The sequence below is a fragment of the Elephantulus edwardii genome, unplaced genomic scaffold, assembly GCF_000299155.1.
Source record: "Elephantulus edwardii isolate Elephantulus edwardi_28Jun2011 unplaced genomic scaffold, EleEdw1.0 scaffold00019, whole genome shotgun sequence".
Taxonomy (NCBI): domain Eukaryota; kingdom Metazoa; phylum Chordata; class Mammalia; order Macroscelidea; family Macroscelididae; genus Elephantulus; species Elephantulus edwardii.
In genome coordinates, this window is record NW_006399769.1 from 27027646 (window position 1) to 27045387 (window position 17742).

The window sequence follows — 17742 nt, forward strand, 5'->3', positions numbered from 1 at the left end:
GCGATTGGCACAGGACAGAGCAGAATTTAGGGCTGTTGTACATAGGGTCGCTATGAGTCGCAAGCGACTCAACGGCACATAACAACAACAACATTACAACTATCCTTCATAAGAAACAAAAAAACTTAACTCTGTACTGGTAGATAGAATCTAACAATACAAGTTAAAGATATAAATTGTTGTGTTTTTCTGTGCCATCAAGTCACTGCGACTCATAGCGACCCTATGCACAACAGCTCTGAAGCCTGCCCTGTCCTGAACCAGTTTCCCTGACTCCGAGAGATCCACCCCCATTGCTCCAATCTATGTCAATCAGGGTAGCAAATAAAAAGTATCCCAGGAAAGCAAAGTTGTTTTAATATTCAAGAAGCATTCAATATAATTCACCACATTAAAGGAGAAAAATCATACTGATTACTTCAACTGAAATAGGAAAAAAAACCATTTTTTCCCTCTTAGTCACCTAGGAAGAAATAGGAGTTTTCTAGTATGATATTAGCTGTATTTTTTGTGGGTTTTTCTCACTTAAAGTCCTATACTAATTTATGGTGAAATTAAGAGCGGGGGCTGCTAGCAAGTCCACAGTGATGGAAGGCTAGACACAAGAGAGCTTTCTGGAAAGACTTGTGTCTTCTCCATTTTGAAAGCATGTGAGTCAGACATCAATATGCAAGTGTTAAAATAATAAAATTATTACTAAGATACATACACTGACTTTAATTTATACAGCACGTAAAGAATGAGGCAAGAGACAAAAAGTATCTGGCACTGAAATTTTACTTTACAAATTCAGATTATTTTATCTGAATCTGAGATAAAACCACAATATCAAATGCTGGGATTCCATTTCATAAAGAAAATGACATTAATAAGGAAGGCATCATCCTCTTCCTTGTATCTACCAAGTTACTTTAGACATTTAGACATTAATAAAGACTGGTTAACTAGAATACTTTTAAGAGTCCATTTTAAAAAATACCAAATGTTAAAAATCATAATTAAGGAAAATGTATGTCAGAAAGCAAAATAAGTTATCGTTAGTATTTTAAACAAAAGCTAACTTTATCAAGATCTTGACATTTTTAATTCATAATTTCCAAAGGAAATGCTTTTGATGAGATGTCAGTATTAACACTCTATGATATAGATGAGACTGAAAATTGATAAAACAGTGAAAGCAAAAGTATTATCACTGAGGAAATTAGCAAAATTGGTCAATAGCTAGGTAAAGAATAAAAAATTAAAGACTTAAATTATAAAAATCAAGAGTGAAAGAGAATATTATTAACCTTACAGAAGTTAAAAGGATTATAAAAGAATGGATAATCTCCACCCATTCTATATTTACTGGCTTTGAAAGACCACTGGAGAGAAAGCTATCACTTGGTTAAAACAACGTAAGGTATACATGCCAATGTATAAATGAATGCTGTTTTGTTTTGTGCTGTTGAGTCACTTGTAAGTTACAGTGACCCAATATACAACAGCTCTGAATCCTGCTCCATCCTATGCCAATCTCATTGTTTCTGACACACCCACAACCATTACTCCAGTCAATGAGTCAATCTATCTCCCATTCAATCCAGAGTCTTCCTCTCCTGTGTCTCCCAACCCTCCCAAGCACGATGTCCCTCTTCAAGGACTGACTGGTCCCTCCTTGAAAAATGCCCAAGTGTGTCAGACGAAGCTTCAGAATGTTTGCCTTCAAGGGAACATCCAGGATGAACCTGTTTGTTCTCCTAGCAATCCAGGGTATGTTCAATACTCTTCTTCAGCACTACAAGTCAAAGATATCAATTCTCTATTCATCCCTAGTCACTGTCTAGCTTTCTGATGCATAGCAAGTAACTGCGACGACCATAGCTTGGATCAGGCACAACCTTAGTCTCCAGACTGAAACTGCTGCTCTTCAGTACTCTGGAGAGTTCCCCGACAGTAGATTTTCCCAACACAATTAGTCTTGATTTCCTGGCTGCTAGTACCAAAAGTGTATCATAATGGAGCAAAGCAAGCCGAAGCTGTTAACAATCTCAATCTCTTCTCCATCTATCATTATGCTGCCAAATGACCAAGTGGTAATGATCTTTGTTTTATTCATGTTGAGTTTCAATCCATATTGAAGGCTGCAGTCTTTGACCTGCACTAAATGCCTCAGGCCCTCCTCAGTTTCAGTAGGCAAGGCTGTGCTATCTATGTAACACAGGTTGTTGATAAGCCTTCTGCTAATTCTGCTAATGCCACATTCCTCCTCATAGAGCCCAACCTCCTGGATAAGCTGTTCCACATACAGATTGAGAAGGTATGGCAATAAGTTCCATCCCTGGCATACTCCTTTCCTTATTTTGAACCATGTGCCAATATAAAATTTAGGTAAAATGGACACAGTTTTACATAGACCCAAACTACCAAAACTATCTCATGGAGAAATGAGAAAATATGAATAGCTATATAACAAAAGAGTTATTAAAAATAATTTTTAAAAAGATCTTTCCAAATAGAAAATCCCAGTACCAAAGGCTTTTACTAGTGAATCTATCAAATATTTAATTTTAGAAAAAGAAATACTTCCTTACTTATTTTGGAAGGTCATTTTTACCCCATAATTAAACAGGGGAGCTCTGGTGGCCTAGTCGTAAGAAGTTGCACTGCAATCCCAAAGGCACACAGTTCAAATCCACCAGCTGTTCCACAGGAAAAGGATAGACAATCTCCTCCCATGTGAACTACTGCTTCTGAAAACCTAGAGGGTTAGCTATGGGTCAATTTTGACTCAGAAAACACAGAACAACAAGGGAGCTCTTGGGACATAGTGATAAGGACTGTGTTGCAACCTCCAAAGCACAAAGTTCAAATCCACCAGCTGCTCTGCAGGAAAAAGATGGACAATCTCCTCCTGTGCGATTAAACTGCCACCAAAAAGCAGCTAGTGGGTCAGCTATGGGTTGGTTCTTACTCGATGGTACACAACAAACATCACCACAATATAAATTCCAGCCTTACCTTTCCCCTATATACTAATATGTATGTATGTATGTATTCTGCTTACAAAGGAAGATAATCGTATCTAGTGGCCTAGTGGTAAGAAACTACATTGTAATCCCAAAGGCACCTGGTTTGAATCTACCTACCAGCTGCTCTGTGGGAGGATGGGGCAATCTCCTCCCATGTGATTGGCTGCCTCTGGAAACCCACTGGTGTAATAGCTATGGGTTGGTTCCAACTCGAAGGCACACAACAACAGAACCAAGACAAAGAGATAACAAAACAAAACTATAAACCAGTAACTCAATGATTACAGATGGAAAATCTTTACTAAAATACTACCAAATTATATCCAGCAGAATACAGAAAAAATTATATGCTATCCTCATGTAAGATTAATCACAGGAATGTGAAGTTAGTTTTGCATCCAAAAATTAGTGTAGCAAAATGTAGTAATACAATAAAAGAAAAACAAAAATAAAACCACATGATCACCTCAATAGATGCAGAAAAAGCATCTGGCAAAATGCAACACTTCCATGATATAAGCAATCAATAAATTAGTAATAGAAAGGAACTTCCTCTACCTGGTAGGGGGTTATCTACGGTTGAATGGTATCCCCCTAAAATTTGAAAAGCTGGACTTGATGCGGAAGAATGTGGCATCCAGATCAGAGAAAGACTCATCAACAACCTGCATTATGCAGATAATACAACCTTGCTTGCAGGAGGTGAGGACGACTTGAAATGCTTGCTGCAGAAGATCAAAGACTACATCTTTTAATACAGATTACATCTCAACATCAAGAAAACAAAAATTCTTACCACTAGACCAATAGGCAACTTCAAGATAGACAGAGGAAAGACTGAAGTAGTCAACAATTTCATTTTATTTGGATCCACAACCAACCTTGGTACCAGCAGTCAAGAAATCAAAAGACATATTAGAATGGGAAAATTTGCTGTCAAGGTTCTCCCTGAGGTGCTAAGAAATAACAATGACTATTTAAAGACTAAGGTGCACATGGTTCAAGTCATGGTCTTTTCAATTCCTTGCTATGTGTCTAAAAGTTGGACAATGAATAAGGATGACAGACAGCAATCAATGCCTATGAGCTGTGATGTTGGAGAAGAGTACTGAATATTCCATGGGCTGCCAAAAAAAACAGAGAACTAAGTCTTGGGAAAAGGCAACCAGGGTGTTCCTGAGAGGCAAGGATAGCGAAAGTTTGTCTCATGTATTTTGAGCATGTTGTTAGGAGGGGTCAGTACTTGGAAAAACAAATGCTGGGAAAGATGGAAGGTCGGAGAAAAAAGTGGAAGACCTGGGACAAGATGGATTAATACAGTGACAATAACAATGAGCTCAAATGTATCAGAGATGTATACTCAGGTATGGCACAGGATAGGGCATGATTTAGATCTATTGTTCACAGGGATGCTGTGAGTCTTAGTTGACCTGATGGCACCTAACAACAACAATTCAACATTACACAGAGGTTCAATCGTCATACTTATGAAAAAGAAAGCAGTAAAGGTCCTCAGGATAGGAAAACAGAAGTAAAATTATCTCTACTGAACACAACATGATCCTATATGGAAGAAAATCCTAAGTCTAGTAAAATAAAAAAAAAACAAAACTATTGGAACAGATGCTCAACCAGAAAAGAAATAATGAAAATGTTAACACAGGGCGAGCTTTGGTAGCCTGGTGGCAAGAACCTGCACTGCAATCCCAGAGGTGCGTGATTCAAATTCACCAGATGCTCTGCTAGAGAAAGAGGAACAATCTCCTCCTGTACTAGTCAGATCTGATTTGATGGTACACACAAAAAATAATAAAATAAAGAAAATGTTAACACAGGAATATAACCAATGTGTAAACTAACTTTTGTAAAAAATTTTGAATGACAACCTAAACTGTTTGGTAAATCTTCAAAATCACAGCATTATAAAAACAAAATTGAAAAATACTGAATAGAGCTTTATGACAAATGAACAAGTGTAGCAAAGTTGTAGGATACATAATTAATGCACAAATATAAGTAAACAAATGCATTTCCATAAGCCAGCAATGAAGAATCTGAAAAGAAAATTAATAAAATAGCTCATTTTAATGGGGTTATGGTAATATTTAAGAATAATAAAAGAAGTATAAAATGTATACTTCGAAAAGTATAAAATATTTTTTAGAATGCATTAAAGACCTAACTAAATGGGGAAACCCCCCCACTATGGACATGAACCAGAGACTTAATAATATTAAATGGCAATACTGGGCAAGTAGATCTACAAATGTGACAAAATGTCTATCAACATTCCAGCAACCTATTTTGTATAAACTAACAAAATGATCGTAAAATTCATATAAAAATTACCAGATGGATTGAGAAATTGTGGTACATTCACAAAATGGAATACTATGTAGCACTCAGGAATAATAATTTCGAAAAATACTATATAACTTGGGAGAGACTGAAGAACATTATGCTGAGTGAACTCAGTCATAAAGACAAATACTGCATAAAACCATTATTGTAAAAATAAAAGGATAACTAGTGAAACACACATGGGCGCCCAAAGGAGGAAAGAGGTGGGAGAAGAGGGGTAAGGATGGGTAGCGGTAAAACCACAGGGTCACACAATTTGGAGGGTGGGCGGAGAGGGTAAAGGGAATGAGAAAGATCCGGTGGGGACCTGAAAAGACAGGATAATGGTGGGCGTAGTCCAATGGTGATTAATTTTATATAACAAAATGTATGGGAATGATTGTATGAAACATGTCAATAAAGGAAAGTGTGACAGAAATCTGCATAAAAAATTAATTATAAAACAACAAACCGAAAATTAAAGGACGATGAATTGTCCAAAACAATCCTGAAAAGGAACAAAGCCAGAAGACTACCACATAACAATTTCGTAGCTTACTCAAAACATTAGTAATAAAGGCAGAATGGGACACCAGGGAAATAGAGTTAAGAGTTTAGAAATAAACCCTGAGAATGTAAACTTCAAAAAAGGTGGCAAAGCCATTTAACATGGGGAAAAAGTCTTCTGCATAATTGGTTTTGGCCCAAGTGTACATTTCACATGTAAAACAATGATGTTGGACTCCTTTATAACACAATACAACAAAGTATATTCAAAATAGCGGGATCAGTCATGGGGTTGGTACAATTTGATGGGGGGGTGAGGGAAATTGGAAGAATCTATTCTAGAAAACAATGTATTCAAATTTTGTAAATGAACTAGCATAAATTATAAAAATGTGAACTGGGGAGGGGGAAGTGAGGGAAGAGGTAATATGTACAACAATGAACAAATGAAAACTTTTGTTAAAATCACAATTAAAATTAAAAATTTTAGTAATATAAAAAATAAAACAAAGCCTAAATGTAAGAACTAAAATAACAAGATTCTCATAAGAAAATACAGATAGGAAAGAAAAAAAAAAGAAAATACAGATAGGCATTATGTTTTCATAAAGGTGTGTAAAGCCTTCTTATCCATGACAACAAATGCAAACGCCACAGAAGAAAAAGTAGATTGGGTTTTATCAGGATTAAAAACTCTTGTGCTTCAAAGGATAGCACCAAGAAAACAAAAATATAAACCCAGAAAATGGAAGTCAATATTTGCAAATGGTATGTCTGATAAAGCATTTGCATCTAGGATACAAAAACCTCTTACCATTAAATAATAAAAAGACAAAATAACTCAATTTAGAAATGGGTTAAAGGTGTAAATAGATACTTCTCTAAAATAGATACAGAAATAGTCCCTCGACATCTGAAGTGATATTCAACATCCTGAGCCATCAGAGAAATGCAAGTCAAGACCACAATTGCTACCAGCACTTCATACCCATTAAAATGCTTGTAATAAAAGACAGGTAATAGTGTTGGGGAGGATATAAAGAAAGAAGAACAATTAAATATTGCTTGGGTGTATGTAAAACAGTATAACCATTGTGGTGAAGCCAATCCCAAAAAGACCAGATAATAAATTATTCTATTTATATCAAATGTGCAAAGTAAAAAAATCTATAGGGATAGAAATTACTTTATTGGTTGCCTAGGTTTGTGGGGGAAAAGGAAGGTATAAGAGTTCAAATTTCAAAAATCTCCCCAATCACTAATGTTAATCAGTAAAGTAAGGAGCTCTAGTGGCCTAGTGGCAGGAAGTTGCACTGCAATCTCGAAGGCACATGGTTCGAGGTCACCAGCTGCTCCGCAGGAGGACGAATAATCTCCTCGTGCGTGATTACTGCCTGTGAAAACCCATTGGAGGGTCAGCTATGGGTTCCAACTCTATGGTACATAACAACAGGTTTGTGGGGAAAGGATATAGGGAAAGACCTGGCACTCAGGGGAATGGGAAGTTACAGTTTAAAGAGTACAACAGATTCTTTTATAAGTGGTAACAGTATTTTCACATTGATTGTGGTGATAACTTTACAATTCTGAATATATTAAAATTCACTGAATTACATACACACTTTAAATGAGTAAATCATATGGCATATGAAGTAAAAAAGTTACTACATTTTTTAAAAGACTCCAGAGCATATAAGTGATACTGTTCAAAAACTATTGAACAATATCACTAACATCATATGCAAGCAAAACATTTCTAAAGACTATCCAAAAGCAATTAGAGCATCAACAGAAAACTGCCAGAAATTCAAGCTGGATTTAGATTAGCACATGGCACCAGGTCAGATGGATTTTGCCTGAAAGCAGGGAACAGCAGAAAGATGTCTATTTGTATTTTAATGACTTACGTAAACACATTTGACTATGTGGATCACAACAAATTACAGCTGTCACTTAGTTGACAGGGAAACCTAGAACATTTAATATATATAAAATCTATACCTAGATCAAAAAGCTACTGTCTAACTAGAATAGGGAACAGCATGGTTTAAAATCAAGAAAAGTGTACATCAGCATTGTATCCTTTTTTCCACTCTCTTGGCCTAGTGGGAAGAAGTTGTGCTGCAATCCTGAAGGCACATGGTTTGAATCCCACCAGCTGCTCCATGAGAGAAGGATGGCCAATCTCTCCCATGCAATTAAGTGCCTCTGAAAGCCCTCTGGAGGGTGATCTATGAGTCAGTTCTGGCTTCACTGTACACAAGAACAACAACAACCTCAGCAAAAGGACATTCCAATAACACAATTCACATATATACACAGATACGCTAGTCAATCGAAAACTATAGGCAATATTTTGCTGTATTCTTCAGAATAGCACATTTTCAACTAGAAAAGTCTTATCAAGATTATTTTCTAAATAAAACCATGAAAATAAGTGTTTTAAAATAAGTTGCTTATGTGAAACAACTTGACTTCCAGATTTATAAATCATGTATCTTTTAAGGTATGACCTTCCTTCAAAGTTTTCTTTTCCTCCAGCACAAGAGGAATTTTTTTCCCTATTGAATAATAGCACAATTATAATAATTTACAGACTATTAAAGAGCTGAAATAAGAAAAAGACGATCAAGCAAACCTACATCCGGCTCGAGAGTCACACACCGCTGAAATGACTTTGCTGAATTTCCATAGTCTTCCATGGTCAAGTAGGCACAACCCAGTGAAAACCAGACTCCAAGCTGCAGAGACAGAAAGTCATTCAGACACAGAGAACACTACAATGTCAACAACAAATACCCTACCACAGACTACACACAACGATGTAATAAATCTTTGCATTACACTTTATTTAAATGTAGAAAATGTAACAATAAAGATGAAACTTTTTCCATCTAAATTTATAAGCTAATGTAAGCTAGAAGGGGAAAAAAAAGTACTGTACACCATTAGCCAAGAAAATACTTTCTTGTAGACCCAAATCCAGGAATGCAGAGAGGATCTCTGTTTATAAGCTTTTTACATAGCAGTCTGATACTATAAACCCAGGATCAGGCTAATGTGTTTACTAAGTATGTAGTCTGCAAAAAGTATGGAGATTCTGATGAATGCATTAATTTAAAAATAAACTTAAAGAGAATAAATTTTGCTTTCATCTTCAAGTAAAATCAGGACATCTTCTACAGCTTAACCAACAGCCAAGTTGCCCTTACATTTACAGTATCTCTTCAGGCAGGCCCAGAGATAATTCAAGGAGCTCTGGTGATACAATGTATTACAGGACACCTGCTAATCCTAAAGCTGGCCACTTAAATCCACCAGAGACTCCCTGGGAGAAAAATGAGGCTGTCCCCTAGTGATTTTACAGCCTTGGAATCTTGATGGAGATTAGTCATGTATGAGCCATCAACTTGAGGGCAGTTGGTTTGGTTGAAAGCTGATGGGACAGTGCCTAAAACAGTCTGCTGGTGGCTGAAACATTGATGGTATGAACCTACCAGGTGCTTTTCAGAACGATTTCACCTTTTGGGAAGTCTTTTTAGGGACCGTCTGCTCTGTCCTATAGGATCCAATCAGTCAGAATTTATTGCATAGCAGTAGGTTTAGTTTTTTTGGTTGGAGATAAAAACAAAACACACAAAACCCACCAAAAAACCCCCTAGGTTCAATATCTGGAGTATCACTCATTCAAAATGTAAAGTTTTATTTAAGTTCATGAGTTCTGTAAACATTGAGATTGAGAAAACAGGTAAATTAGGAAATGGCTATTCAAATTACAAAAGAATTCTTTATATCATAGGATTTCCTTGCAATTCAATAGGTTCTATCAAAAGGAAGAAAACTGATAAAAATTCAATGAAGTTAGTCAGACATGTGGCTATTTATTATTTAACTTTGTTTTCTTTTCAGACATAGTAAAATCAGCCATAAAATGAAGTCAGCTTTCTTACTGATTTCCAGCACAAAGGCAGGGAGCCAGCTGCTGCATTAGGTGGAACACTGTAGGGTGGGAAAGGAAGTGAGGTGCTCTGTTATCTGTCTTTACATTCTGCAGAGGCTGAGGAGGAGGCAGCCTTCTCTCCTCCTCCCCCAACCATTCCCACAAAATCCGTTCCAAGTGGCTAGCAGAGGCTTGAAAGGTGTTTAAATCAATAATGATTTTTAGCAGATAATTAGAGACAAGGCTTAAAAGCAAACAACCTTGGGCAATCTAACACCTTACCTAGAATTCATTCACAGGAGGCTATAAATAACTGCTATCAGGAGCTTTTATAGTGAACAGATTTTGTTAGAGGAGAGATACTGCCTGAAAAGAGGGTGGGGTGTGCATGTGAGGAGGAGTGGGGAGCTGTAGGAGTACAGACTGAAACTAAAAGGAAGGCAAATGACTTGTAGCATGCAACTCAAAATTAACTTTTGTTTAAAGAATCAAATGAAAAGAGAAGAGCTTCAAGCCATACCCCTCAACTAAACATGACATACGCTGAAAGGAGTTTATGTCTGATTCTAATTAGGGTGCAAAACCCAAACTCACCAACAAAGTTGAAGTTTCTAAAAAGTTCTAAAGAAATCATAACGCCACCCAAACAGATAGATGCACACACACATTTATTGCTGTGTTGTTCACAATAGCAAAGAGATGGAAACAACCCAAGTGCCCATCAACAAACAAATGGATAGAGAAGCTGTGGTATAGTCACAGAATGGAATACTATGCAGAACTGAAAAACAAGGACCTCATGAAATATTATACAAAATGGGTGACCCTGAAGGACACTATGCTGAGTGAAATATCTCAGCCACAAAAGGACAAATACTGCATAACACCACTATTCTAAATCAGGACTGAGAGGAGAGTTGGGTGAAAACTAAGATAAGGGGATAAATAACGTACACTGCATTGAAACAGATTAAGAACAGAACTGCTTAAAAGGGAGGAAAAAGAAGTTTAAGTTAGTACTCCTGCCTTAACTAGGCAGAAGAAGCATTTATTCTTAAGAATGAAACTGTTGGGTGGATAACTCTAATTAAATATTAGTATCTTTGTGGAGTTATGGACTGCTTAAGTTAACCCTGACCATATTTTGACGTCTGGCTCCAAAGAGGCCTTTAAAAAAGCAAACTTTTAAACCATCTAGATTGTTTCGATTTTAAAATTGCGCCTAATTTTGTAAATTTATCACCATTGTTGAAAATCCTGTTTTCATACACCTAGATTTATACTGAACTATTTATCCTAGTAAATATCATTTATTTGTGATAGAGTATTATATATTTACAAGGGGTCTAGCTATGTTTCCCCGACTTATGACCATCATCAATTTTGGTTCATTTTTCATTACTATAAAAGCCTTCTGATGCACTGTATTTCAAGAATTCTAAGACGTATCTTTTTTTAATTTGAGTGAAAGTTTTATATGCTGTTTTATAACCCTAATTTGAAAGTTTCATATGCTGTTTTATAACCCTAATTGCAACTGATTAATGCAAATAATTACAAAGTCTAATCGCCCACTTATTGCACACTGACTTCTTCTGGCATGGCCTCTAGGGAGTTACAACACTAACCCAAAGGGGGCACTCTCCAGGACCTTGAATTTACCAGCAGCTCCAAGTGATGGGCAACACAACTGCCTCTTGGGCAGTTTACAGTATCTGGGAAAACCACTGGAGGGTCAGCTATAAATCTGCTCCAAACTCTATGTCAATGAGTTTTACAATATGGATTACACCTCAACATCAGTAAAACAAAAGTCCTCACCACTAGACCAACAGACAACATCATGGCAGGTGGAGAAAAGACTGAAGTTGTCCACGATTTCATTTTACATGGATCCACAATCAACACCCATTGTAAACAGCAGTCAAGAAATCAAACCATACTGCATTGAGAAAAAAAGTGCTGTCAAGGAATTCCCCAAAGTTCTAAAGAGCAAGGATGTAAATTTAAAGACTAAGGCAGGACTGATAGAAGCCATAGTCTTTTTCAATTGCTTCCTATGATTCTTGGACAATGAATAAAAAGGTCAGAACAAGAATTGATGCCTTTAACTCTGGTGGGAGCAACAAAGTATGGAATATCCCATGGAGCACCAAAAGAACAAACCTGTCTACTATGAGTGAAGTGCAACCAGGGTGCTCCTTAAAGACAAGGATCTGGGAAACTCCACCTCATATAATTTGGATATTTTGTCAGGGGAGGCCAGTCTTTGGAAAAAGACATTATGCTGGGAAAGATGGAGGGCCAGGGAAAAAAGACGAGCCTCAACAAGGTAGAGTGGCACAGGGAGTCCTGACAATAAGCTCGTGCATATGAGAGAGGGTGGAGACCAGACAGGGCAAGTCCTGTGTTCACAGGGTCCCAATGAGGTGCAGTCATCCCCACAGCACCTACAACTACTTATTCTCTTTCCTCCCTTCTCCCTTCCTTCACATTCCTGTTAACCACCCAAGAGTTACTCCACTGTAATCACTCGAGTCTACGTGTAGACTTTTCGTTGCTGTTGTTACTGTCGCATACCTCAGAGTTGGAGCCGACCCATAACTGACCCTTTAGTGAGTTTTCAGAGGCAGTAACTCACATAGGAGTTGATAAAACTTTCATTAACTTTTTATAATAGTGATCTTTTACCATAACTGTCCTTTTATGTCTTGTGACACACAGCATAATGTTCTAAATTCCCTCATGTTATGCAGTATTTCATGAATTCTTGATACTTTTTAGTAATACATAGTACTCGTGTGCATAGACTATAGTTTCTTCAGTTGTTCATCTGTTGAATGACACATGAGTTGTTTCCATCTCTTTATTACTGTAAATAAAGCTATAGTAGGGTGTGAGCTGATTGGATTTGGCCTCATATTTTAAAAGGCCCTGAGGCCTGCTATTTGTGGATCTCCTGAATAAAACAGGCTTGGAAGCAGGAGTGGCATCCACAAAGCTTTCTCCTGAAACCCTAAAAACCTGGAGAAAAGATGAAAGTTTTGTGTTCAAGACTTTCATTCATAGGGTCGCTCTAGGTCATCTATGACTCTACAGCACTTAACAACAAAAACAACAACGTGTGTGTGTGTGTGTGTGTGTGTGTGTGTGTGTGTGTGTGTGTCTCTCGAAAGAAAGAGGGAAAGAGGGAGGGGGAGGGGGAGAGGGAGAGATGTAGATGGGGGAAGAGAGAGAGGGAGAGGGAAAAGGAGAGGGGGGAGAGGGAAAGGGAGAGAGCGGGGAGAGGGAGAAAGGAAGGGAGAGGGGAGGAAGAAGAAAAGAGAGAGAGAGGGACGAGGGGGAGGGAAAGAGGGAGACAGAGAGTGTGTTTGTGTCCCAGCTCTTATTTCTTTGGGATATCTAGTATTGGTAGATCAAGTGGTGTTTCTATTCCCATTTGTAAAGTAATGCCAAACTACTTTCCCTAGTGATGGCACTACATTTCCACCAGCAGTGTAGGAGAGCTCCAATTTCTCCACAATCTTACCAACATGTGCTGTTTGTTTTATTAAACTTTGCTTTGTTGTAAGGCATACTTTCCCTCTTCTGCCAATTACCATCTCTGAAATGCACTTTAAAAATCAATAATTTATCTTGAATTATATATGTGAGGCATGTTGAAAAGACAAGCAATTTGTTGCATATATACTTACCACGGTGAAAACAAGAACTTTAAGAATAAAGGCAAAATAAAAATGGAATTATTCAGAATGTCTTGTCAGAATTTATTGACAGCTTTTTCCTACCCAAAGTTATACTTAAAGTAAAGGTACCTTTTATATCTAATGGCAACTAGAGCCAATGAATTATGGTAGTTGTTCTTTTTGTGGTTACATACCAACAAAAAGTTGGAACGAGCAGGTTTTCAGAGGTAGTTTAATAACAGATTTTCCATTCTTTTCCTGCAGAGCAGCTGGTAGACTTCACTGGCTGGCAACACAACTCTTTACCACTAAGCCATCAGAACTCTCTCTTAATTATGGGAGCATGTTAACTTAGAATGAAGAACATCTCACTCCATTAAATCAAGAACCATTAGGGCTGCCCTCAAGATTTAAAAAAATCAACCTGCCACCCTTGTTTTCTCTGTCAGTAAAGAACACACTTTCAGCTGTTTTACATGTGCTCATGAGAAGGAGGAATGTGGCATCAAGACTGGAGGAAGAACCATCAACAATCTATGATAGGCAGATGACACAGCCTTGCTTGCTGAAGCTGAAGACAATCTGAATGTTTGCTTCAGAAGGTCAAGGTCTGTAGTCTTCAATATGTATTGAAGCTCAACATCAAGAAGACAAAGATTCTCACCACTGGGCCAACTGGCAGTACCATGATACATGGAGAAGAGATAGAGTTTGCTAGCAATTAGAGCTTGCTTGGCTCCACAATCAATACTCAACACCAGCAGTCAAAAAATCAAGACGAATTGCATTGGGAACATCTTCTGCTTCTATCAGATATCTCTCCAGAGTGCTGAAAAGCAACGACGTCAATCTAGAGACTAAGGTGCTGGAGAAGAGTCTTGACCATACCACAGACCACCAAGAAAACAAATTAAGTCTGTCTGAAACCAAGTTTCTCCTTGGAGGCTAGGATTTTGAAGCTTTGTCTCACATACTTTGGGCACGTGTCCAGGAGAAGGACATCATGCTTGGAAAGGTGGACAGACAGGGCAGGAAAAGAAGACCCTGGATGAGATGGACTGACACAGCAACTGCGGCAATGGGGGTTGGTGTGTCAGAACTTTAGTGAGACTGGCTCAGGACAGGGAAAAGTTCAGAGTTGCTGTACATAGGATCACTATGGGTTGCAGGCAACTCCAAAGCACATTACAACAACAATATATAGCCAGTGTAAACTTAAAACATAAAGAACTTCATCTCCTGAAAATAAAATTGATAAAAGTTTCAAAAAGCTAGAATCTGCTATCAATCAAGTGGATGAGATTATCATTCACCTTTAAATTTTTCTAACACATTAATTTTTTTGCAACTAGCATTTTGAAGTCAAAATAAATGTTATGAAAAACAGGCTGTGATCTAACTTAAGTCAAAATATTATGGTTTTCTTTTCTACTTAGTCCTAGTTATTGTTCTTATTTGAAAATGTCATTATAATAGTTTACATACTTTCTATTCTTTTTTTTTTTTCACATTTTCTGTTCTTTGAAATGACTTGCTCTGACTCTAGGATCTTGTTTGTGGTTCTCTCACTAACACACTGCCACTCAGTGCCATCACATTCAGTCTGACTCAGCAACCATGCAGGATGAAAAAGAACTGTCCATAGAGTATCTTTGGCTGTGGATCACTTCTTTCTCCTATTGAGCAGATGGAGTGTTTGGACTACTGATCTTTTGCTTGGCACTCGAATGCTTTTACCCACAGTGCAATCTGAGCTCCTTCACCCACTGTTGATGCTGTTGTCAGGGGCGATTCAGTCAACTACGACCCATAAAGATCCTATAAACATCCACTCATACTACGAATAAGGACCAGAATCTTCATTCAGGAATAATCATACTTCTAAATACAGACAATGAAAAAAAGAAAAGTTAAATAAGAAGAAACATCAAAAAGAAAACAAATAAAATCTCTTACATAATTCTTAAATGCGTATTTAGAATCTGTAAACTTCTTTAGCATCCAGTGCTAAGTAACAAATAGATGGGAGTTTCACCACACTTTCTAGTAACAGGAGTTTCTAGTAATAGGAGTTAGATTCAACATGTATTTCTGGGAACACACATTTCCATTTCTAACAGTTAAACAACTGAGAAAATTACTGTCCTTGCTGATTCTAAATTGTTCTTCAATCTTGCCAATTCAGTAGGTCCCAGGACACTTTCCTTCAAGATGAGGTTTTACACTGCTCTCTGTTAACCTCACTGCTAAGATCACATCCATAACAATCATTCCTTACAAGCTACACTATTTTTGCTATGTCTCTATTTTATTCAAGACCACAATAAATGCTTGTGTCTATAGGGCTAGATAACCATCTAGCAGGGTATTTAAAGTTCTTCACAAACATTGTCTCTATACATACAATTTTCCATAAGAAACTGCTTCTTACTGATAAGGTTTTTTAAAAAACATTGGAATAGAAATATTTTCTCAGTTACTATCGTTCTGGTTTCTATTTATACTACTATCTTGTGCTTTATAGAAGGACTATCCTACTATGAAACAGACTTAAAAATTATATATCACAAAATAGTATGATAGCATTTTTACAACTCTCTTATCTATTTTCCTTTTATTCCAAGATTTAAAGATGATAATCTATCATGTAGGAACTTTCCTTTTTTCAAAGACAGTTCAGACCTGGATCACAAGTTAAAATAAGTTTATGGTTTTCAAGTTTGTGTTTTGTAGTAGTCCTGTTCAAGTGTAGTATTAAATGCCTACATAGTCCGGCAGGGCTTACAGCTCACCCAAATTGAATCCAGATGACAAACTGCAAAATATCCTCATATAACATCTGTTTGTACTGTGATTCTGCTATGACAAACTGTCATTTTTTGGTCTTTCTAAATAATTAATTGGAAATGATACAATGAGACAATCAAGCCCGATGAAGTACGCCTTTGCAAATGCCCTAATATCCATCCCTTCTCTTCCACTGGTCTACGTAACTCTGCCTAGTCTAGTATTTCCCATGGCCATAGTGCTGCCAACATAATGTACCTAAATTACTTCCTTATATACTACATTTCTTCATTTAAAACATAGCCAAAACCAAATCAGCTCTCCAATAGCTCCCTACAAGCCAAATAAAAGAAATAAAATTTTAAACTCACTTAAGATCCTTCATAATCAGGTCCCAGGCTAATTGTCACATTCTAACAGTCCTATTTTCTTTCCTTCTGAAAAATTTGCCTGATTGTTAACTCCATCATTCCTTCCACACACACACTGTTCTGTTTCCAGGGCTCTACCTATTACTGCTTATCTCCCTGGAATGCCTATTCAAGCACTACTTGTCAACAACTTCAAAGTCAAATTTAACTTCCTCTCTTCATAATTTATCAAAGCTAGAAACGTTCTCTTTGGTCACTATATACCCGATGTTTTACAAAAACAACATTTTGTATTTCTTTAATGCCTGATAATGCTATCTAGTTTTTTCTGTAGTGGTTTCACTACGTTATTCTTAAGGTACAAACCTGATTATCTGATGACCTGCCACTTCTTTATGCTTTGGTTCATTGCTTTACGCACAATAGCCAATAAATCTGTATTAGACTGAATAACTGGTTAGATATGATGCATTCACCAAATGTTTAGCGAGTACTCAGTATGTGCTAAAGGAACCTTGGCAATGCTATGTTGAACCAAGAGGTGCTCTGAATCCAGCAGGTGCTCTTCTGGAGAAAGATGAGGTTGTTTGCTTCATTAAAGGTTTATAGCCTTGGAAACTGAAAAAACAGCTCTATTCTGTCCTATAGCTTCTGATTGTTTGTAACGTCAATAAGAGTCTAAAGATCATGGCTTGACGGTTGCTCAAATTCAAACTCACTGCCACGAAGTCAAGTGCAACTCACAGCAACTCTCTGCTGGGATTCTGAAGCTATAATCTTAACAGGAGGAAACTGCCCAACTGTAAAAGGAGGAAGGACTGCATGAGGTCAACTAAGCCTGGCCTTTACAAACTGCACAATGAACTGTCCCCATCAATAGCATCCACAGTACAAAACTAACTCCTATAAGGTCAGGGTCTCCCATTGTCTTGCACTTTTAATTACTTCTAATTCAAATTCCAACACCAACCTTAACTGCTCTACTATGCCACAAATCAGTTGCAATAGATACACAGACTACAAAGAACTATACTTATAATTATGAGGTTTATTAGGGAAGTTAACAGGCTACAATCCAGGCCAGCAGCAGGATCCAATCT

The 17742-nt window shown here is 37.3% G+C and overlaps 1 protein-coding gene across 1 annotated transcript in view; it reads right to left on the minus strand.

Moving 5' to 3' along the window:
• Positions 1-17742, minus strand: part of TTC27 (tetratricopeptide repeat domain 27) — a 223312-nt gene that overhangs the window by 55813 nt on the left and 149757 nt on the right. Inside the window, exon 13 of the mRNA XM_006882399.1 lies at positions 8501-8599. Coding sequence (XP_006882461.1) covers positions 8501-8599 — 99 coding nt within the window. The remainder of the gene's footprint in view (positions 1-8500; positions 8600-17742) is intronic.